This window comes from Peromyscus leucopus, chromosome 6 (genome assembly GCF_004664715.2).
Source record: "Peromyscus leucopus breed LL Stock chromosome 6, UCI_PerLeu_2.1, whole genome shotgun sequence".
Classification (NCBI taxonomy): domain Eukaryota; kingdom Metazoa; phylum Chordata; class Mammalia; order Rodentia; family Cricetidae; genus Peromyscus; species Peromyscus leucopus.
Window position 1 is genome coordinate 81,825,330 of NC_051068.1, and position 22,642 is coordinate 81,847,971.

General features: G+C 55.2%; 1 protein-coding gene across 5 annotated transcripts; it reads right to left on the bottom strand.

Moving 5' to 3' along the window:
* Positions 1-609: 609 nt before the first annotated feature.
* Kcnc4 (potassium voltage-gated channel subfamily C member 4) lies at positions 610-22,352 on the bottom strand. Of its 5 annotated transcripts, none has more exons than XM_037206983.1 (4): positions 20,861-22,350; positions 10,087-11,023; positions 8,090-8,206; positions 610-1,722 (listed from the first exon to the last, which is right to left on the bottom strand). In XM_037206983.1, exons 1-4 carry the CDS (start codon positions 21,548-21,550, stop codon positions 1,661-1,663), a joined length of 1,806 nt encoding a protein of 601 aa, XP_037062878.1. In that variant the 5' UTR covers positions 21,551-22,350; the 3' UTR covers positions 610-1,660. The 5 variants fall into 5 exon arrangements, with proteins under 5 accessions (XP_037062878.1, XP_037062879.1, XP_028735262.1 ...); XM_037206984.1 differs by having other exon boundaries at positions 610-1,784; XM_028879429.2 differs by having other exon boundaries at positions 8,003-8,206; positions 20,861-21,724.
* Positions 22,353-22,642: the final 290 nt, after the last annotated feature.

The following is a 22,642-nucleotide window of genomic DNA, read 5'->3' on the forward strand; positions in this document are numbered from 1 at the left end:
GCATCCGTAAAGTCAGCCTTGTGCACGCCCCTCTGTGGGAGTGAAAGGGGCAGCGAGGGTCACCATGTATGAGAACTTGCCACTTCCCTAGCCCATGGACCCCAAGTATGTTCCTCCTCCATCCCCAAGAGGCCCTTGGTGGTGTCACTGGTCCAGCGCTGGCTCCAGTCCTTCAGCCATCATGCAGTCCTCGCGACGGCTGGCCTCCCCAGGGCCTTGGCCCACTTAACACTGACGCAGCTGCAGGGAGAGGGAAGTCCCTGTACAAACAAGCAGGCACACAGTGGACTTCCCTAAACAAGGAAGACTTAGTCCATGCTACGGGGGGAGGGGCATGGAGCAGGAGGGTATCAGGTAGTAGCAGCGGGTATCAGGACACTGCCCAGGAGTCAGGGGTTCAGGGTTATGTCCTTGGCTGCCCTGAGCAGATCACTTTTGAGTACTTACTGCTAGCTGTAAACTGCAGGAGCTGGGCCACAGGGAGGATCCCTGGTAGGGGCTCAGGTGTGCTTGCATTCCTGAGACACAGATGGTAGGTTGGTTGGAATTCAGGGAGATCCCCCCCCCCCCCACAGATCCACAGCCAGAAAAGAGAGTCGAGGCAGATGCTCACAGAGGAGCAGCAGGACACTTGGATGTCTTTATTGGTGTTCGAGCACAGCATGACAGTTGAGGGCATGCAGACAGGGCACAGTGGGCCCAGCCTAGGCGTGCCTCGGACACACACAAGGGGACAGCTTTAGAAAAGGACTGACCGAGACCAAGGGTGGGCAGGAAAGGGCTGAGGGAGGGGCAGAGGCCGAGGCTGAAGGGGTCACCTGGCCTCTGCTATTGCACGCATCTTCTGGCCACCGGCCAGGAAGTACAGTATTGCAACTAGTCTCCTCTCGCCGAAAAGTGTCCCCTTCTCAGACCCCTGAGCCAGATGGGCAAACAGATCCCCTTCCACCTGCCCAGCAGCATCTTTGAAAACAAGTGGACAAAGGAGACTCACACAGAAGAAATGAAACTCCCCTCTGTCAAAGGCACAGAAGGGGTGCTTGGAAGGAGTGTCAGGGCTTGTAGAAGAACCCCTGGAAGTGCCCCCACAAACCGGGGTGTGGGGTGGGAGGTAGAACCCCAATCTGGGGTGGGGTTGGGCTAGTGAAGCAGTGGCCCTGGAGGGCAACCTTGCCTTAGCAGACTTCCACAGGCCACCTGCTGGCCGGGGAAACACCCCCAAGTGAGAGCAGCCTGGGTCCACCCAGCTGGAGGGGCCGGTTCCAGGTGCACTTTTCCTGGGACAATCCATACAACACGGTCAGAAGAAACAATCCATGAAGGAAGAGGGGGGGGGCAGGGTGGGAAGAGGACTTGGGAGACATAGCCTAACAATGAAGACAGACCACCAGTAGCACGTGCACTACACACAAGAGTTATATAGTATGTATGAATATAGATACTATATGTGCATATATATCTCTTCAATGTACAGTAGAACAGAGTATCAGACCCAGATGGCTCTGGGCCCCGAGAGTCACATGGGAGGTTTGTCCACCAGTCCTGTGCAAACAAGGATATCTGAGTCTTTCCCAGCGAAAGATTCGTGCCTGGGTTCCAGAGTTTCCCTAAGCCTCTGGCTTTCTGTCTGTCTGCCTGTCTTTCTCACGTCGGTGCCGCGTTAAGAGAGGGTGAGGACTTCAGCGTGGGCATAGTTGGACGAGAGGGCGTCTTGGCAGGTCTCTGTGTTTAAAGAGCACAGGTGTGAGACACTGGGACGCACGCTTTCGGTTCAACATTGCCTTCTGGGGGAGGCAAAGAGTTCAGCAAAAGAGAGAGAGAGACAAAGAGTAAGACGTTAGAAGGAAGCCAGCCAGCCGCTGACCCGTAGGCTGTGGGCTAAGGAACAGCCAAGAGCAGAGCTGGGACGCATAGGGAACCCAGGGCTAAGAGGTAAGGAAGAGCTGGGGTGGTACAGGGAGTGGGGTGAGACCTACATCCCTCCTCTGCCAACCCATCTCCAGGCCAAGGAGACCCAGGTGACGGTGAACGCAGGGAACCATTTCCAAGTACTAGCCTTTCCGGTCTTCCGAGTTCTAATGCAGCAAGGAGAGGAGCCATAGCAAACTCCATCTGGTCTAGCAGGGAGGCGGTGGGGAAAACCCCTGATGCGGACGATGGCTCATGGCCCATCACCCATTCTCTACTCTATCTGTGCTCTCCCCCAAATAGCCCCATCTGCCCCCACCACCGTGGACAATCTCACTATCCCCAGGAGCCAGTGAAGATGGCTCTAGAGCGTGGAGCCATGTCACACCCAGCCCCTGACCTCAAAGTGATAGGCAGAGTCCTGAGGCATGGGGTATGGAGGGCACACAGCCTCAGGAGAACAGGCTGGCCCACAGCATCTCACTAAGAAACCCATGCCCTCAGCTTCAGATATCTGAGGCTTGGGTCTTTCCCCCTATTTCCCAGTGGCAGTCCTGGCTAGACAGCCAGGGAGACTGGACTAATAGTGTGGTAGAAGTTTCCACCCGCCCACCCCCCAGGCTGACTAGTACAGTTATTAGGCTTGCAGTTAAAGGTGGGTATGCCATTTGGCATCCAAGCCTCACAGTTGCTACTCTGGGGTTCCCTGACATGTTCAAAAGCTTTTTTCTTTGATAAAAACATGTTCTCATCTCAGCATGACCTGCTACCACCTCCTTAAGACTGTGTCCCCGATCGCCCCCTTAAACACTGTCCCTTGGCCTTCTAGAGTTCTAGGCCTTTGAGTACTGTCCCTGAGAAAACCATAGGAGTGAGCCCAAGACTCTTTGGTGCTCCGTTTCTGAGGACAAGACAGAGCTACCCTTTGCCCTGCATGTCTAACATTGCTCTGTCTGTGCACATTCAGAAGGACCCAGCCATTGGTCCCTACCCACCCGGAAAAGAGGAGTAGTTTTGGGCACTCTACAGGCCACTAGATCCTAAGACACACTGGAGAAAGAATGGCCCTGGGTGGCTTTTGTCAATGGCTTCTACGTTCTCCACCCTTGGGGTCTTGGGAGATCCTTTCTTGGAATCTAATGCCGGACTCTAACCTCCACGACTCACTAGGATCAAGGCAGGATATTCAGACTTGAGACTGATCAGGGGCAGGGGAGGCCTACTCTCTTGATACTTTGTGAAGGGCAGTCTTGGCCCACGGGTGCTTCCTGGAGCCTTGGCCAGCACTCAGCATCCTTTCTAACTCCTTGTTGACCCAGCTGTAGGCTGGCCAGGCCCCTTCCTGCTGGTGACGCCTCACGGTCACTTGTCTTAGAAGACTGGGCTGCACAGCTACCTCTAGGGTTCTCAGTTGTCCTGGCAGAGTCTGGAAGGTAAGGCTAGGAGTTTGATCCTGGGCTGCCTACTTGCTCTTTAAGTGGGGGCCCGGTCCCAGGCTACAGGGCCAGGTTTCTAGAAGCCAAAGCAACAGGTCCAATCCCAAGTCCAATCTAAGGAAAGGTTAACTATGCCCTCGGTGGGAGAGACCTTTCTCCTAGCGAAGGACGTTCAACACCTGGATGGGCCTGAGACTTGTATAGACCACTGCCTCTCAGGGAGGCATGGAGACTCTGTAAATGATGGCTTTATTCTTTCCCAAGCCCCTGGGCAAACACCAAAGTCCTAAGAGGTAGCTGAGGGCAGATAACTCACCTAAGTTCTCCCACCAACTGAGCCTGCCTCTTCCCTATGGAGCTAGGAGACTGGGGGTGGGTATAGGAGCCCATCCCTCCAACAAAAACTAGGGGCTTCAGCCTGGCAGAGGCACTGTGTTGCCCAGGGACATCTGTGCCCCCCACTGGGGTGCTGTGAGCATGCCCATCCCCGTAGGAGGGAAGAGGGGAGGAGGCGGTGGGTGCCGTGGAAACTTGGGCTCCTGACAACTTGAGGGATGCCACAGAAATAGCTACCTCAGCTCCCCAAACCAGAACAGCAAGTCAGAGAAAATAACTGTGGTACCCATGCTAAACTGGACACCTGGCTCATCATGAATCTGTCAGACCACAGTCTCCTGGTGCCAGGAGCCCTGCTGGGTAGAGCCGAACCTACCACAAGGAGGCTAGATTCAGACTCAGCATCTTCCCCTGCTTCACAGGCTTTCCTGTATCCCCTCATATCAGCTCTCAGAAGACACCTCCTTCTGCGAGCAAGCGGCTACAGGCCCGTAGAGCACGGCTGAACAGGAGCGTCCCAGGGCCTGATCTGACAGAACTTCCAGAAGGTCATCTAGTGTTTGCTCAGTGCTGGCAGAGCTTGTCCCATGCTTTGCACTCCAACCCCAGCAATTTATGCCTGGGCCACCTTTTGAGTTGAGCCCCTGGTTTCCCAGTTTCCTGCCAGGTCCCTAAAGCGATCTCACCAGGTCCCTTCCTTACCCTGTAGGGAGCAAATATGGACCTTCCGGTAGTCACTCCCTGTCCAAAGTTGCATAATCCGACCCTAAAATTGCCAGGCACGTGGCTCCGCTGTCAGGTCAATTCCCATCAGGTGAAACAGGGAATGTCTTGGCTGAGGCTTTTGTCCTTTAGCCCTGGGCTGAGGGAGGGGCTTCCTGGGAGCAGGTGGGGCCAGTGGCAGGTGTGGGTAGGAGAGCTTCTGTCTCCTCACTTCCCCTCAGCTGTCCCCGCGCAAGGTGTACCCCTGCTCACCCAATGACTCACAAACCTGTTGTGCTCCCGGGCTCGTTAGGTAAATGAATACACTTAATTATAGAAATTAGATGAGTCTCCGGTTCTGGCAGGAATACAGAGCAGAGGCTGGGTGGGAGTGGCAGGTGACTCAGAGGCAGGGCTGGGAATCTGAGGGAGCGGGGAGAGGGAGCAAACTGTCGCGGAAGCAGAGGAAGCAGCATGGAGAGGGATGCTGAGGCGCAGGGCACAGATGGGATGCTGGGTGGGCCGCACGGGGTGTCACCCGCTGAATCTGGGCACAGGCTTCAGGGAGGAGGGCCTCCCTGCACTTAGACACCCTGCCCGGGGCTTGCACCAAGCCTGGGACTCGGATTCTAGGAACTCCCATCTGCGCCCCATGCCGCAGCTGGAAAACACCAGGTCCTCCTCCCAGGGCAACTCTGACCACAGGTGCTGCTCTTCCAAGGAGTCAGGTGTCCTTTACACCAGCAGAGATGCCCCATGAGACAGCCTTGTTACCTGCCGATCTTGGAGTGGGGTGGAGAGACAGACAGACAGACAAGCTGTTTGGTTACCGGTTAAAGGCATAAGGGATGCAAATGAAATTTCTGTGATTAAAATACAAATGTAAGTTCGACTTGCAGGCAAGGTTGAGTAAGTTCCAGATACTCCACGCACCACGCACCCCCTGGCCTATAGGATCCTGAGCTGGAGGCAAAACCCAGAGACGCAGCTCCTGCGTGTGCCAGCACCTGGTTCAGGGAGAAGCTCTGAGAATATCTCCCCCTTGCTCTCGGGTTCCATGTCTGAACATTTGGGGGAGCCAGGTGCTGTGTAGGGCAGGCTCCGGGGTTCGAATTCTCCATCCTGATGGAAGTTCCCTTCTGTTGTTTCCTCAGACCTCAGGAGGGATAAGGGATGTAAACATGCCTGCTTGGCTATGCGTTCCCATGTCAAAGCTGAGGAAGGCCGTAGGTGTAGCTAAGGACCTGAGTGACCGGGTGGGGGGCTGGTGAGAGGGGGGAAGGGGTGCGAGAGCAGGAGCTTTCTCGGAGGATAGGGCGAGCTGTACCGCGATGCCAGTGGAGACAGCCCCAGACTGGTTCCAGTCGCTCCTGCTATGTTGTTTAGACTCCGGGACTTTTCACAGCCTTGGTGAAGAAAAGGCACATGGGTCAAAGGGGAGCATCTCCTCACCAGGGGAGCTCCATGGAGTCCACGCTGCTTCAAGAAACTGTAGGGTGGGTGGCCCCAGACTGGGGTGAAGGGAATCTCTCCTTGTTGGGAGTGGCTTTGATTCTTCTCCCTGCCATCAGTCTCCCGGGCTCCTGAGGGCAGAGCATGGGACCTACACCCAGCTGACCTGTGTCCTGTCTTGTCTCGGGTCTATGTTCCCGTCTAGCTCCTTGGTGGTCCAGCTGCACGGAGACGTCAGCTTCCAGCACCTACCTTCCCCAGTGAGCACCTGCGTCACATACACTCCTGACTCAGGGGAAACCACTGGTTAGTGAAGGGGTCAGTTTGAGGGCTGGAACAGGCCTGGCTGGACTCAGCCTCTCCTTGTCCTAGGTCTAGATGACTGCGGAGAGGCGTGGTGTGGGGAAAGTTGTTAAGTGCGCACTGGGAGTTTGGTGATATTAATTGCCACACTTGCTTAGCAGGGCCTGTTTCCCGGCAACCCACCTGTTCCCTCTCGAAGGTCACTCTAATTGGCTGAGCTACATGCTTGTTGCCAAGAAGCAGTGTGGAGGCATCTTGAAAATAGAGCAGATGGGCCCCAAAGGCACCCCAGGGGGGCAAAGTGGAGAGGCATGCAGGCTCTTTCGCATGGTGCCTGTGGATGTGAGAGCACCTGCCTTCAGGGCTCTCCTAACGTGCACACTCACGGCCTCTCCCACCCCTCTGCTTCCACCAAGCACCTCACAGCACCAGAAGGGAAGCCAGGGCGTTCATCCTTCAGCTCTGTGTTCACAAGAGTGAGGGGCACACTTTACACCGTTGCTCAGCAGGCTGCAGCCTGAGCAAGGCTCTCTCGGTGTGAAAAAGGAGGCAGTGGCACTACTGCGTTCTTGAGGTGCAGGAGCGAAAGACATTTCCAGGGTCTGAAGGTCGGAGCCCTGGATTCCCAGGTGAGGGTGTGTGAGCTCTGAGCAGTCTACCTACAGCCATTTGGCCAGGGCCTCTGGGCCATATCCTTCCAGGTGCCAGACTGTTGTTCCTGTTGCCATCACCCACTAAGATATGGGCCCAGTAAAGCTGGATGCCCACTTTTCAGAGCTTATTAACCCAGGGTGCCTAGGAATCACATGGGAAGGTGCCCCGGAGACTGCCCAGGTAGCTAGGGGCCATCTTTAGGGCCCAGAGGCATCTCAGGCTGTTCTGCAGCAACCAAACCCTTGTCTGACTCAAACCAGTCAGTCTGAGATGTGGGACCATGGGAAGTGGAGAGTGGGAAACCTTGCTAGTCAAGAAGTGGCCAGAGAGAGAACTGGGGGATGACATTTGTTTAGGGAGAAGCATAGCTTCTCTTGGAAATAGGCAGGATGTTAGCGGAGGTCAGGACACAGGACAGACAAGGTAAGTGGGCTCAGGAAACAGGGAGGACCAGGGTCTGGTCTTCAGCCTCCTGGTTCTCAGCCATCACTGGCCCTTGCCACCCTAATGGTTTTCGTTTCCCTCTCTCATTTAAGCCTAAGAATCCCTGCTGGCACAGACCAACGTCAGCTCTGTCCCTGCCGTATGCTGGAAGCCTGGTGATAGAATTCCAGACTTCCTTGACAGACAGGGAAGGGGCTGCTCCACTAACTGTGAGGAGCCTGCAGATGACTCCTCAGAGAGAACCACGCTCCCTGCACACCTCCTCCTAGCCACTCCTGGACCTGTCCTGTGACCATCACACCCCAGCAGCCTGTAGACATGGATCAGTCCACCAGTGAAGAATTGGAGATACAGGGCCTGTGTGGGCTCTCTGAAAACCTAGGACCTGGAATCCCTAAGTCTGTTTCCTTGGGGAAAGCTTTGGCAGTGTTTAGGACTAGGTCATACCTAGTAGGTATGACCCTGTGGGCTAGGCCTGCAGGACCAGAGCAGGGAGGTAATAGAGTATCCCCTAAAATGTCTAGCACTACCCTTCCTGGTGGGTACCTTTGGGGGAGGGGCTCCATAGACTCATGGAGGATACTAAAGACCTTTCTAATCCAGACACTGGCCCTTGGGACATCCATCCTAAAAGCGAGGGCGCACCCAAGGCAGAGGAGATGGTGGCCACGGGCTCAGGGGAGGGGGGGACCTCAAGCTCTGTGGGGAGGGCTGGGGAGACTCAGCTCTGGGGTGGCTCCCCGTCTGCCCAGCCCTGGGAGCCATACCTTTCCGGACACTGCCGTCGGCGCAGGCGTAGTCCCCAGTACTGAGCAGGAAGCAAGCGGCTGCCTTCCTGTTTCTGTCCCGCGTACCTGAGCGTCGCAGGGCCCGCCGCTCCTCGGGGGTGGGGGCCGAGGCCAGGGGCTGGGTGAGGCCAGCTCCCTCCTCATCCGACAGCACCGCATTAGCATCACCATTCTGCTTAGAGTCTGGAGGGGACAGAGAAAGGAAGCTGAGATGGTTGCTGGGCCTCCTTCTTAAGGGAGCGAGCTACCTAGGGCCTCTCAGATCCCAGGTCCAGGAAGCAGAGGCAAAATGGCTGTGCTTGGTCCGAAGGCTTTTCTCTCCGCTTTGGCTTAGAGCCTCCCTTAGGGGGCCGGAACACAGCACAGACACCCTACAGCCGCAGTATTTCCCAAATGGGCTTGCGAGGATGTCCCAGGAGATCAAGCCCTGCAGGCACAGACTCTTATTTCCCCTCTGGTTGGTCTGGCTCAGGTAGGCTCGAGGTGAGTCTGCGCTCCTTAGAGAATCCCTGGTTGGTAGGAATAATGGGTGGTGGCTCGAATACCAGACCTCGGTAGTGTCTCTGACTTCCTCCTTGCACCACTTAAGGTAGCTAGTTATTCTGTTCCTCGGGCCCCCGGGCCAGTGCTGAAGGGCTTGGGCAGAGCTCTCACATCTGCGAAGGTATAGGCAGGAGGCTCCAGTTCAGCTCTTCTCTGTGGGGCTCCGATGGTGCCTAACTGTATATGGTGGGGCTAACCTGGCCTCAAGACTCTGTCTGGCCCTGGCCATGCAAGACCTCAGTGTGGCTAGTCAGTCAAACAGGATAAGGACCTCAGTGCTGTGCGCCTCTAGGAGGCTGCCTAAGGCCCTCTGTATTTGGACACAAGGATTCTCTCTGAGCTCTGACTGGGCCTCAGAGCACATCTTAGATCTCCAACAGGATCAGGGGTACCACTGTGGTAGGGAACAGACGGAAGCTTCTCTATTAAGTTCTTTATCAAGGAAGATCCAGACCCCAGTTAATCCCAGAGAGCAACGAGCCCCAACACGTGTGGCAGGTACATGCCAAGAGGTCATGAGTAAGTGTCTGTACTCAGGTACTGCTCTGGAGGACTAGACCCACTTCTCGAGTTTAACCAGGAGCTGCTGCCTCGGTCTCCCAGCCCTACCTAGCCCAGCCTCAGTGGCCTGACAGTCACCCTCCAGACCTGGGCTTCTACCGTTCCTGGGAGCCCCACCCATTGAATCTGATAGTGCTTTTCCTGTCTTCTGACCTCCTCCCATGTTCTTGGGGACTAAGCTGCTTTTTTTTTTTTCTGCTCTCCTGACCCAAAGCAGGTGAGCTTTCTTGAGTGGCCTTTCCATGGAAGGACAGTAAGGCCCAGTCTTACTCCCCTCAGGACACAAGCACAGGCTCCTTTCATTTCCTCCCCTTTTCCAAGACCCTGGACTACTTCCTCCTTGGTTCCCTTCTATCCATGTCAAACCCTGAGCCCAGGACTCACTCCAGCTTTAGCTGAACAGAAGGCAGCCTCCCACTGCTGTTACGTTATCACATCTATTAGGCCAAGAGACAGCAGACGTGAATGTTGGGAAAGAAGTGACTCATGTGTTGATGCACCTTGGAGGAACAGCTGCCCTGATCTCTGGCTAATCATATCAGCGCTGGCATTTGCTCCAACTCCTCCGAGCGCAGCACATCACCCCACCACTCATTTGGGTCTCCTCAGAGTCTAGGGGGTAGGTAGGATATTGATATGCCATTCCCATCTATAGGCTGTGCCTGGAGGGGAAGGGACCGGCTGCTGGGAACAAAACAAGGAGGCCCAGGAGGGACTCGAAAACAGCCCTTCTAACAAACAGTCCCATGAAGGACAACTCACTCCACAGAACCCTGGTGTTCACCAAGATCATTAAACCACAGGACAAAAAAAAATTGATCTTCATCCTTGGCCCTCCTAGAGGCACACCTTACACACAGCGGAGCTCCCACAATACAGCACAGACCCGAATTTGAAGGGCTAAGGGAACTCGGTTGACTACTTGGGAAAAAGGGGTCCTCTTCCTAAGCCCTACTCACCTGCCCGTTTCCTCTCAACCATACCCTCTTCCCGGGCAGGGGGGCTGGTGTCACTGTAGGTGCTGTCCCGGGGCGAAGTCTCCTCAGACTTGCAGTAAATGGGTGACTCCAGCTGGGCTGGCCGCGGCACATGCTTCTTTCGCTTCTTGGGCAGCTTCTGCTTGGCCATAGCCAGGGAGTAGTACATACCAAAATTGTTGACGATGACGGGTACGGGCATGGCAATGGTTAGCACACCGGCCAGCGCACACAGTGCCCCAACCAGCATTCCTGACCATGTCTTAGGGTACATGTCCCCATAGCCAAGTGTCGTCATGGTGACCACGGCCCACCAGAAGCCAATGGGGATATTCTTGAAGTCGGTGTGGTCATTGCCCCTTGGGTCAGATGGCCTGGCCCCAATTCGCTCAGCATAATAGATCATGGTGGCAAAGATGAGCACACCCAGGGCCAGAAAGATGATAAGCAACAGGAACTCGTTGGTGCTGGCCCGGAGTGTGTGCCCCAGCACACGCAGCCCCACAAAGTGGCGCGTGAGCTTGAAGATCCGCAGGATGCGTACAAAGCGCACCACACGCAGGAAACCCAGCACATCTCGAGCTGCCTTGGATGACAGGCCACTCAACCCCACCTCCAGATAGAAGGGCAAGATGGCCACAAAGTCGATGATGTTGAGCAGGTTCTTGACAAAGTCCAGTGTGTCCGGGCAGCACACAATGCGAACCAGGAACTCTAGAGTGAACCACATCACGCATACACCTTCGATGTAGGTAAGAATGGGCTCTGTTTCTACCTCCCGCCGGAAGCGCACGCTGGTGATATTCCCTACCCGGTGGATCTCCGTCACATTGCGGTCAATGTTGAAGGCCTCATGGGTCTCCAGGCAGAAGGTGGTGATGGAGACCAGGATGAAGAAGAGAGAGGCAAAGGCTACCACCTGTAGGTCAGGAGAATAGGGAGGGAGTGGCCGTCAAATCAGCAGTCGTTGCCCTCGCCGGAAACAGTGACCGCTACTCATGGAACTCGAGCATAAAGGTTACTAGTCCACTGCTGGTCAAGGGGTGGGATTAAGGTAGAGAGATGAGAGGATCTGTATGCGCTGGCGCGCTAGAGCAAGGCTTCCCCTAATCTTTGCCAGGGTTCTCAGAAGACAGAGGCAGGCTGCTCTTGGCTGGAAACCACAAGTCAGGGTACCATAGCTGCCTGGCCCTGCCTACAACAGCTCTGCCCAATTTATGCTTTGAGGGTTCTCAAATTGTGGTGTGTGGACAAACCAGCTGAAAAACCTGTTCCAGTGTGGCTAACTCAGGAGGTTTAGGAAGGGTCTATATTCCCACCCTTTCTCACAAGCTCCCAGGTGAAGTGTAGTCCACACACCACACCTGGAATAATCAGGCTCCCTAAGTGGAGGCCTAAGCCAGAAGCATCAAGTGTGTGGAAACAGGTTAGAAATGCAATTTTCAGCAGCACAAACCTACTGAAAGAGAAACTCGAAGGCGACACAGGCCAAAAAGTACTTTCATAAACCATCTAGGTGACTCTGATACACACTCAAGATAAAGGTCCATTGCTTTAAGGGGTGTCCAGAGACAAGGGCTGTAAGGAATAACCTCTTTCTGCCAAGTGACCCCATTAACATGACCTACCTCCATGACCCCACCTACCACCCAGAACCACCTTCTGTCTGAGTGGTAAACCAAGAAGGAAGACAAACATGGGCTGTGGTGGTTTGGAAGAAAATAGCCCCCAAAGGGCGTGGTACTGTTAGGAGGTGTGGCTTTGTTGGAGGAAGTATGTCATTTGTGCTGGCGGGCTTTGGGGTCTCATACCAGCTAGTATCCCAGACCACTTCCTGTGGCCTGCAACTCAAGATGTAGGGCATTCAGATACTTCTCCAGCACCATGTCTGCCTGCATGTCACTGTGCCACACCATGATGATAATGGACTAAATGGCTGAAAATGTAAGCTACCCCAATTAAATGTTTTCCTTTATAAGAGTTGCCATGGCCATGGAGTCTCTTCACAGCAATAGAAACCCTGACTAAGACATGGGCTGTGACAGGTGATGGCGAGGGGGATTCTCAGCACAACCAATGTCTGTCTCCTTTTCTGAAAACCGATGCTAGCCGGGACACTGAGCTTCAGAGCCAAATGAACTGTACTTATCAGGATCAGAACCGCAGCAGCTGATCTGACAGCCATGGGGATCTCAGACAGAATGATGACAGCGGTATTCGGCAGAGGAATGGCTGGACTAAGTGTCCAGTCATTATGAATGGAGATGAGATCCGTGTGTAATAACACCAATTACAGAGCCTTCATCTGTTATTCATGCCGTGCCATTCAGCACTGCCAAGACGTCCACTGTCAAGGTCCACTCTCCTGCTACTGGTCCTGCGTGGTGGCTGGGGCTTGGCTTCCCTCCCCCACCTCGGGTGGAGGACCGAACCTACTGAGGGAGGATGACGGAGGGAGGTCCATGACCGCACATTTGACAACCCCACGCCTGCCCTGCTCCAATTTCTACCTGGCCTTGTCTCTATTCCCGTGCGGTGAGCACTCAGACCTGCCTGTCAGGGGTTTTCCTCAATGTACCTACACCGAAAGGAGCAGTCACTGCAAGATATCAACAGAAAACATGGACAACCAGGCAAGAAATCACATCCCCAAGACCCTCTGGGATAGAAGTAAGTCGAGGAAGGAACTTTGGCCATGACATTCACTATCTCTTCTCTCCCTGGGACTATTAGGCACCCTATATGGGTCTCTGCCTTCAATCTTCTTAGTGACATGGCAGGCAGATTCCATCTTTCACACAGGAAGAACTGAGGATCAGAGAGGTCGCGTGCCTCTTCTGGGGCCACACTGCTCAGAGCAGGGAAGAACCAGGTATGGCCCCAAAATCATGTGGTCTGTACATTCCTTTATACCATACCATCGTTACTATCATCCAAGCAGAGTCGCTTCCCAGGCCCAGGAATCCAGGCCCTGATGACTGAGCCTGTCCCAGTTCCCGGATGCCTGCTATTTCCACATGAGGATGTTGTGCCTACATAGGACAGGTCTCCCATCATACATGACTGCGTTATTTCCCTTCCGCTTTAGATGGGTTGATCACAGACGGTAAGGACAGGAGCAGGTTGGGGAAGATAGAGGGCCTCTAGGCTCTCTCCTTACTTTACAGCTCTTCCTGGAGCACTTCCTGCCTACTTCTCCCTGGGAAAGTAAATTTCAAGTGCTTTTGCTGGCCTCACTTTTCCCCCCCTGAGATACGGGCTGCCAAGACAGCACAGGCTGCTGCAGGCTCTCTGCGGCCATCGGCCATCGGTTAGGAGCCGGTGACAGTGCCTGCTGTGGCAATGTTGGGAATCCTGGGGCCTGGCTCCACCCTGTGCTCCAAGAAGCAGAAGGAACCAGAGTGAGGGCTTAGGACAGCACTTCCGAGCTTGGCCAGGAGGCTCTCTCTCTCTCTCTCTCTCTCTCTCTCTCTCTCTCTCTCTCTCTCTCTCTCTCTCTCTCTTCTCTCTCAGGGACCATTAGCCAGCAGAGCCGGCCCACCTGGGAGCCTGAGTGTGAGGTTAATTAGTGATGTGGAAAAACAAGGTCAGGCAGAGCTGCCAAGGGGCTGAGCACAGGGAGCAGAGGCAAGAGGGAGGTGTCTAGCCTGGGCTGCAGTCTGCATTCCTCAGCTGCCACTACCACAGGTGTTAGCAGCAGGCCCAGACCACCTTCACGGGGAGCAAAAGCAACTCCAACTCCTGGGGTCTCCTTGGCTTTTTTTTTTTTTTTTTAAGCACAGAGCCGTCCCATGATTGCCATAAGGTTGTATAGGTTTTTCAGGACCTGTAGTGACCTACAGTATTCCTCTCCTCTACATTACTCTCAGGCAAATGTTTCCTAAGCGGTCGGTCGGCTGGTGTAATTAGTGCTTTTTGCCCGGCCTCATCCTTGAGGGAGGGATACTGTTTCATGTCCCACAAGGCCCTTGACTCAGGCTGCCCAGGACCAAAGGGATCCCAAGAGACAGCAGCTCCAGAAATGGCGCCCTGCAAGGGGTCACAGACTGTGCTTCAACTTCATCCCCCGTGAGCAGTGACCTTAGGTCTGTCCACTGCGCCTGCCCCTCCCTCTCACCCGGCCCTGCACTGCCAGCCTGAGGGCGAGGCAGAGCTAAAGGGCCCGGGGCTGGCAGCCTCAGCTGGGAAGTCTGTTGTCTCTTAGGGTCAGTCAGGTAAGCCGTGTACCCCCCCCCCACCGGGCCATCCTCCCCTTGTGTGCTGGGACCGTACAAGTCCTCGCCTCTCACCATCAATGTAGGATGAGTGAGCTTCAACCCAGCACGCGCCTAACATCTGCTAAGTGCTCCATGAAATGGTGACCAAGCTGAGGTGGAGGTAGTCTCTGGGGGAACTCCCTCCCACATCTAAAACTAGCGAGTCACCGAATCCTCAGAAGTTTATACAAGTCAAGCCCCTTTCTGCTTTGGGAGACAAACCTGAAGGCTAGACGTGCTCTGTCCTAGATGCCATGGCTGACACCGTCTGCTCTCTCCTTGGCATGAGGACACAGGCTGTGGATTCTAATGGAAGTCAAAACTGCCCAGGCAGGAAACTGTTGGTGTGAACTGGCTGCCCCTGCCAGAGGAGGTAGGTGGGCCTCAGTACCCAGGACAGGTCACCCCCAGCAGTCAGGACAGCACTCTACCAGTTCCCTGTTCTCCTGAGACACCCCCTGAACACACACACACACACACACACACACACACACTGGCCATTGTGGCCTTTAAGGGACCTGCCCATCTCTAAAGGCCCAAGTGTTGCAACTATCAGCTTTTCCTGGTAACTCCACTGTCTTTGAACAGATGAAAGGTCACACTTCTGGGTTCAAACTGGGTTCTGTTACCAACTGCCTAGTAGACTTCTGTGAGTTTCTTAGCCCCAACGAGCCTTAGAATCTGCATTTATAGAGTGGCAACTTGAACACCTACTATGTGCCAGCATGCTGGGAACAGCAGGAAACATCTAGAGAAACCCTCCCAACTTTCGGAGCTTGCATTCCGGTGGAAAGAAACTGCTGTCAAACAGATCATTACACAGCATAGCCAATGGCATGAGTGTTGTGGAGAAAACCAGAAACAGGAGGCATTGACGGTGGAGCCAGGTCACAATGACAAGGTGAAATCTGAATGGAGACCTACAAGAAAGAGTTCCTGAGGCGGCAGGAACAACAGTGCAAAGACCCCAAGTCTTGGAGGGGATGCGAGCAGAATCTACCTAACAGCGCTGTTCTGAGAACTAAAAGAAATGATACCTGCGAGACTCAGCACAGAGCCTGGCGTGGCTGGGATCTGGCATAGGCTGGGTGAGTGGAGAGGTGACAGACACTAGTCAATGGGAACTGAATACAATCACTGGGGGCTGGGGAGGGGAGTCCAGGGAAGGAGGGCCAGGGAGACAGATGGACAGATAAACATAAGGAGACTCATGCCCAAAACCTATATTAAGGAAGACGTGTAGGAGAAGGAAAAATTGAGAACACAGCCAAAGATGCTTGCAGAGGAAGATCTGTGGAGATCGGGTGAGGGGCTGAGCCTCCTGGTGAAGCCAGATCTTAGTACCCAGGCAGTGCTGGATAGGGAGTGGGGTGCCCTGGGGTGAAAAAGAAGGAAGGAAGGAAGGAAGGAAGGAAGGAAGGAAGGAAGGAAGGAAGGAAGGAAGGAAGGAACAGGGCCTGCCATGAAAGACAGCTCCAAGCAGCTCCTGGCTCCCACGTGAGACATACATGAGGCTCTATCCTAGCTGACGGCCACTTCTCCTTTCTCTGTCTATCAAACCTGGCTGTGAGTCAGCAACCCCTAGTTCCAGCAACTAGTGTTGACCTTCACCTGTGCTCACCCTCACTGGATGGGCATCACTGGCCTGCCCAGAAACTGGGAGTCCTCAACCAAACGGGATCTGATCCAGCCCAAGCCACTGTCCAAGAGCCTCTCCTTGGTCAAGTTCCTTCTGCCATGTCCCATACAGACCTGCCGTCCCTGGCCAGACAATCCTGTCCCTGACTCTGCAGAGTTGGGCATTATGTGTTTTTAAAGCAATGCCTTCATTTAGCCATGATTCAAGGAGATAAGTCTTTATCCTACAAGGCCCGTTCAGCTCAACTTTCTGCTTCCTCCCAGAAGCCCCACCCCGTTTAGAGGTGGGACTTGTCACTCCTCTTTGCCTATTGGACTTTATCTTTCACAGCTACCACATCACCCATCACAGTACACCTAATATTACTGCTGCTATTCCTGGTCACTAGTGTCTCTATTCTACCTGCCCTAGCTCTACCACTGGGCTCTTCTTTACATGTCTGGAACCCAGCATGAAGCTATTCATGTAGTGCTCAGTAAGTGTCTTCCCGATGAGAAGTGGCTGGAGCCTCTTCTCACAGGACTGGCAAGCTGTCAGGAGAAGGGATCATTAGCTATGTGGCCGGGGCTAGAGGTAACCAAGGTATGCCCAGGAGTACCTCCAGACAGCAGGGAGCTTGTAGAGTGGGCCAACCCTGCCTCTGACAGGGCTCCTTGCTAAGCACCAGGTGACCACTTCATGACCAGAAGGACAATCAGCAGGGAGCTGGGCCATCATGGCATGTTGGTACTGCCCGGGGGTGTTGTGAGTGGCCGGCTGGTGCTAGGCACTTAGACCAACAATGTCCGCTGTGGAGGTGAAGGACCAAGGAGCTAGCTCTTCCCAAGGCCCAGCTACCTAACTCTGCTCCTGCCTGCTCTTCCCTTAGATCTCCAAAATAGCCCGTCGAATTTCACTCCCCTCCCCCACTCCACGTTCTTACAAAAAATGGTGACAAACAGAAACAACTCATCATCCAGAGACAAGATGCTCTGAGGCAAATGTTGATCTAGTCAGAATGAGAAAGAGAAACAGCTTGAGGAGGAACCTGAGAGGCTGCCTGGGGCAGAATCAGCAGGGCATCTGCAGCCTTTGGCTGTCCAGGGTGGGCTGGCACTACCCTTCTGGACTCACATTTCATGTTCACCCTACACCCTCGCTCCGAGGGCACAGCCTCAGCGAGTGCTGGCCCTCCCTCTGAAGCCTGTCGTGACTGCTGTGACTACCAACCATGTCAGACCCAGAGAGGGGCCTAAGTTTTGACACTCTGCTCCACAACCTAGTGTTTATCAGTAACCAAGTCTGGCCTCTTGGTTCTTCTCAAAGTCACCCGGTGAAAAAGTGAGAGCCAGGGGTCAGACCCAGGCAATTCTAGAAATGAAAAGAAATAAAGAAGGGGATAGGAATGGAGTGGAGGAAGAGGAGGTTCTCCAGTGAGAGCCACCCCCAAGCCCTCCAGAAGCCAGAGACCCTTTCTGGGCCGGAGCTGCAGAGGCAGGAGGGGCAGCAGATGTGGACTCATGCGCCCTGAGTTTGGATCCCAGTGGGACTGGCTGTGTTGTCTGGACGGGTGTCACTGTGGCTCCGTGTTCTCATCTGTTCACTGAGGTGAATGATTCCTCCCTCTCCTGACCAGGAGGTAGCAGAAGAAAGCCCAGGTCAAGCTCCTATCACACAGCAGATGCCTGAGGAAGAGGGACATTCATTTCTAGCTGCCCTCCTGAGGCAATGGGAATCCTGTGATTAGCCCCTTCTATTCTGAAGGGAAACATGGTAAGAAAAAAGATCCATCCAAGAACCTTAGCCGAAAGAGAAGGGCCATGGCCCTTTACACAGCTGACAGCTGAATTAAATTCAGCTCAGCTTGGGACCTCTAAAGAACAGAAAAGGAAGCAAGGTAGCCCAGGGTCCCTTTAGGCCTCTAGTCCACTCTCAGAAGGAACAAGGCAAGATTCTATAGATCTGAGTGCTGCCCAAGTCCCTCCTGGCCTCTCCTGGGTTATACAACAATCTAAGGGAGTCTTTGCTCTGCCCCAGGGCAGTGTCCATGAGAGGCTGAGCACAGAACCAGCCTGCCCTCAGCTCAGGCCACAGAAACAGACCTGCAGGAGCGGCCTGACTACAGTGAAGGCAGCAGGGGGCGGGGGGATCATCCTGCCTAGGAGCCTTCCTGAATGGACCAGCTGATAGCCTGGCCAGTAGCTAGGCAACAGGCTCTCCTAATTAGCTCAGTTCACTTGTGTGTCTGCTTTGCTCCTGTCAAACATACTATCCAAATGACGGGACTGTTGTATGGGAAGAGCTGCCTCCAGGCCGAGAGCACAGCTCCTCTGCCCTCACGTGCCCTCCTAGGTGACATCGTGAGTCTACAAACCCCTCGGGTGGCAAACTCCTTCCAAGGAAACTGCAGCTGACTGGGATGGGATGCACACACATCCAACAGCACAGAGCTCCTGGGGGCACAGTTCTGCCAACTTGGGGGCCAGTGGAGAAAACAAATGCAGCTTCAGAACTCTCTGTGGCTTTGGGCCCTCTGGTCTTAAGGAGTCACAGGGTAAGCATCCCTTCTGATGTCCCGTCGGACTTCTGAGTTCCATTGGTTCCTGGGTTTCCTATGTCTATTCACAGACGAGAAGAACCTAAGGACTCCAAGCAGGCTGGAGAGAGGGAACTAGCCACTTCTCCACCCAGCAAACAGCCTCATCCGGTGGGGAAAGCTCGTGGTAGCGACAGAGTGAGGGCTTAGGCATGAAGGAGCCCCAACTTTGATTCAACACCCTGCCAGAGTGCTGTAATCCCAGGCCAGTGGTTTACTTGCTCCCAGCCTCAATCTGTTAAGTGGGCATTGTTTTAAATTCATTAGGAAGAGGAGAGATTAATGTAATGTCTTCCTAGCAGTGTACTGGTACAGGATGCTCAATGAAGAGTCGTTATTAATTTTTTAATAAATTGTGTATTCCCACTTGTGTGACCTGAACAGCTCAGAACTGGTCTCTGCCTGTGTTCCTTAGGTGTGGGCAAGTCTTCTGGCACATGTGCCAGCCAGAGCTCCACAGTGTTGTCCACATCCTAATGATCTGAAGGTTGGAAACTGAAGATGGCTTTGGCAAGACAGTTACTGTGTCTGAATCCCGGTCCCTTCCCTACTTAAATGGGAGAATTAACCCTCTGCTTGATGGTAGAGCCTCGCGCAATTCCAGAGGGAAAAAGGAAGCAGGGGCCCCAGGATGCTCAGAAATAGGGCCTAGTTCCCTTCGTCATAACGGCTTCCCTCCTTTGGCCCCTTTCTGTCTCCTCTCTACCTCACAACTTTGAAAAAAGTCTCAATGACTTGTGACTGTCTCTCTTTCCTAGTGAAGACAAGCTAAGGGCCATCAAGGTGAATAAACTCACAGCAGGGGTGCACTGGCCAGGGGCATTACTGTGTTCCCTACTTCTTAGCTGGTTTTCAGGACCACAAAGCTATAAGCGAAAGCAGCTACAATAAATAGGGCCTGGAAACGACTCCAGATGTCCAGTGGCTACTTCAAGTCGCAGCCCTGTGTGGGACCTCTTGCTAAGATCTCCACCTCCTTCCTCTTCCAGGCAGGAGATGCACTGCCCTGACTTGGTATTTATACCAGCCTAACCCATCGCTTCAACTGCATTCTTCAACCGTTCTCTCTCCCCTGGGTAGGAAGTGGAACTTTTTCTCCCGTGACTAGGGTGAGGACCAGCCCATGGGGTGTTGAATAGAGATGGAGACCAAGGCTCTGAGACTCATTAGCATGACAACTTGGGATGCCAAAGGAACCAATCAGTTCAGCTTCAGCTCACAGAGGCAGACCACAAACACAGCAAACCACACTGCTTTTCTTTCTCTCTCCTGTCTCCTAGACAGACCTCAACCAGGTTTTAGGCTAAGGCCATGAGAGCAGATACCAGCCTGCAGGCTTTTCTATTTTTAAATTTCTAAAGCCTTCTTCGGGGTTTTAGCTGCCCAAGCACGATGCAGTGAATGAATACCTATCTTCCTAGCACCCCCTCCTCCCTTCAGGGTAGGGACTAGGTCTTATCTAAATCAACCTGTTTCCCCTTCTCCCCACACTTGTCCATTTCCAGTGTAACCTGAACCAGGGCTTTCCGGGAAGCCACTCTGTGCTAGAGCAGAAAGAAAAGAGCAGTGACAAGTCTGGTAACATCACCAGGAAGCTTGTAGCTGGCCAGTGTCCTGGGATCCCGAAGAGCCTAAAACAGGAGGCTTTTCCTGTCTAGTTCTCCACACCATCTCAGAGAGGCCAGGCTATGACAGAGGTACAGAGAGCTCTGGGACATGGCCTGCTCCCTGGAAGAAAGATCCCCAGTCAGGAAGGGAGGCTTGGGCTCTGGGGATCTCTGCCTCTTATGAGCTGGGCATTATGGACACTGTGTCCCTTCTATGAAATGCACAGCTGCCCGCACACAGAGCTGCTGGCAAGATGGAAACAGGTAAGTGTCCATCACAATCCAAGATTTCCTTCTCCTGATCCGCCCTTACCCCTGCAAAAGACCAAATTCAAGCTCTCCAGGACTATGGTCCTGTTCAGGGCAAACTGTGCTGACCAAAGAGGAGCGAGCAAAGCCAAGTTGAAGGCATGCCACTCACTGAGGGTTATGTGGAGAGGCAGACAGCTGGGATTAGGTCCAAGTAGAAAGTCAAGTGTGTGCAATCTCCTGGTGGAGCATGCAAGGGGGGAGGGGGTGACTCCCAAGGGCCCAGGAGGGATTTGGGAGGCAGGCAGGTATAGCTCGTCAGGTGTGGCGGTCTCCTTCTCCACCCCACCCCCACCATCCAACCCACCAACACCAGCATCAAGAACCCCTTAGACACCAAGATGTGGAGACCCTGGCTTCTGACACTCACCCTGGCTGCCCGGGATGAGTAGGGATCCTCGAAGAGCGCCCACATTCGGGGCTGCCAGCCACGGCAGCCTCCAGATCCAGCACCAGGGCCCGCGCCTCCCTCATGGGGGCCCAGACGCTGCAAGGCCAACTCCCGCTCATCGTCGCCAGCCTCATCGCTGGGCCCTGCGCCACCCCCGCCCCCGTCCGGGCTCTCGAAGATGTCCAGTGCTTCCTCAGCATCCCGGTGCTGCCTATAGGTCATCCAGCAGCAGGGTTCCACATCAGTTTCATCGATACCCCAGAAGGTGAGCTCTTCCTCGAAGAGAGGCCCACAGACGTCGGCGGGGCAGTGCAGCTTGCCGGTACGGTAGTAGTTGAGCACATAGGCAAAAACACCCGGGTGCCGATCAAAGAAGAACTCACAGCCTCCGCCGCCGCCGCCGCCGCCGCTGCTGCCGCTACTGCCTGCACCGCCGCCATCCGACTCCGGCCGACCCCCGCCGTCGGGATCCGCCAGCCAGGCAAGACGGGTGCCCGGTAGGGTGCGCAGGGTGCTGCGGTAGGTCTCATGTCGCGTGCCGCCCACGTTGATGATGATCTTCTCCGACGCCTCGCCCTTGGCCATCTCCTCCTTCAGACATGTTTTGGACGGAGGCTTGTTCCCCGACTTGCGCCCGCGGTAGGAGGAGACACACACCGAGCTGATCATAAGAAGCGCTGCGGGGCTCCGGCTTGGGGCGGCCGCTGCCCTCCAAACACCCTTCCCAAGGAGGCAGCGTCAGACCGGGGAGGGGGAGGAGACGAGGAGGAGGTGGAGGAGGAGGAGGAGGTGGAGGAGGAGGAGGCAGGAGGCAGTGGCGGCCCCTTCTGCGGCGTGGCTCTGCCCCTGCCTCCCCCCTCCCCTCCCCCCCCAGGGCGCGGAGCAGGAGGAGTTGGGTTTCTCTAGTGTACAGGTGGTTGGGAAAGGGGCAGGCAGAGCCTAGGGGAGGCAGGAAGTGGAGACAAGGGTCGAGGACTCAAGCCAGGGGTCCCGGGAGGTAGGGGCAAGCACAAGGATGCTCAGGGCCGGGGACACGCCCCCCAACCCCAGAAAGACAGAGAAGCGCACAGTCCCAGAGCACTGCGAGGGTCCGCGGCGCGCGCGCTCACACTCACGCGGGCCACCCTTTGGCTCCCAGACCGCGCTGAGCCTGAAGGCGGCTGGTTTTCTCCCGGTGGCGGCGGCGGCGGCAGCAGCGTAACAGCAACAAGTCCTCGGAGCAGCTACCGAGGCCAGGCGGATGCTCTTAGGGTAGTCGGAGCTCTGCGGGGCCCGGCAGTGTGCGGTCAACTCGAGGCGGCGGTGGCTGCATGTGGCCTCTTCCCCCCATTCATAAATCCAGCGCGGGGCACCGATGGCGGGCGGGGCTGATCCGAGCGAGAGGGACCAGCGGGCGGGGGCTGTGCAGGACCAGGCGGCAGCAGGAGGAAAACAGGCGCGCCCGCAGCAGAGAGCCCGGGTCCTGCGTCCGCGGCCGGGAGCTGCGCCGGGCTGGGTGCCGCGCTGCGGGGGCAGCGGCGGGACGAGGGGGGGGGGCTCAGACGGGGCGTCCTGCGCAGCGCAGAGCCTGGAGGGCGGGGCTGCTCTGAAAAGCCAGGCACCCGGCGCTGGCGCAGGAGTATCCCGGGCGGCGGCCGAATGGCCAAGGACACCTGCAGGCATCCGGGGCCGCGCCAAGGGGGAGCCTCAGCGCAGCGCCCCGGCGCCGGGTTCCTGCGATCTGGCGGCGCCGGGAGCCGCGCCATCTACGCGCCTGCCCAT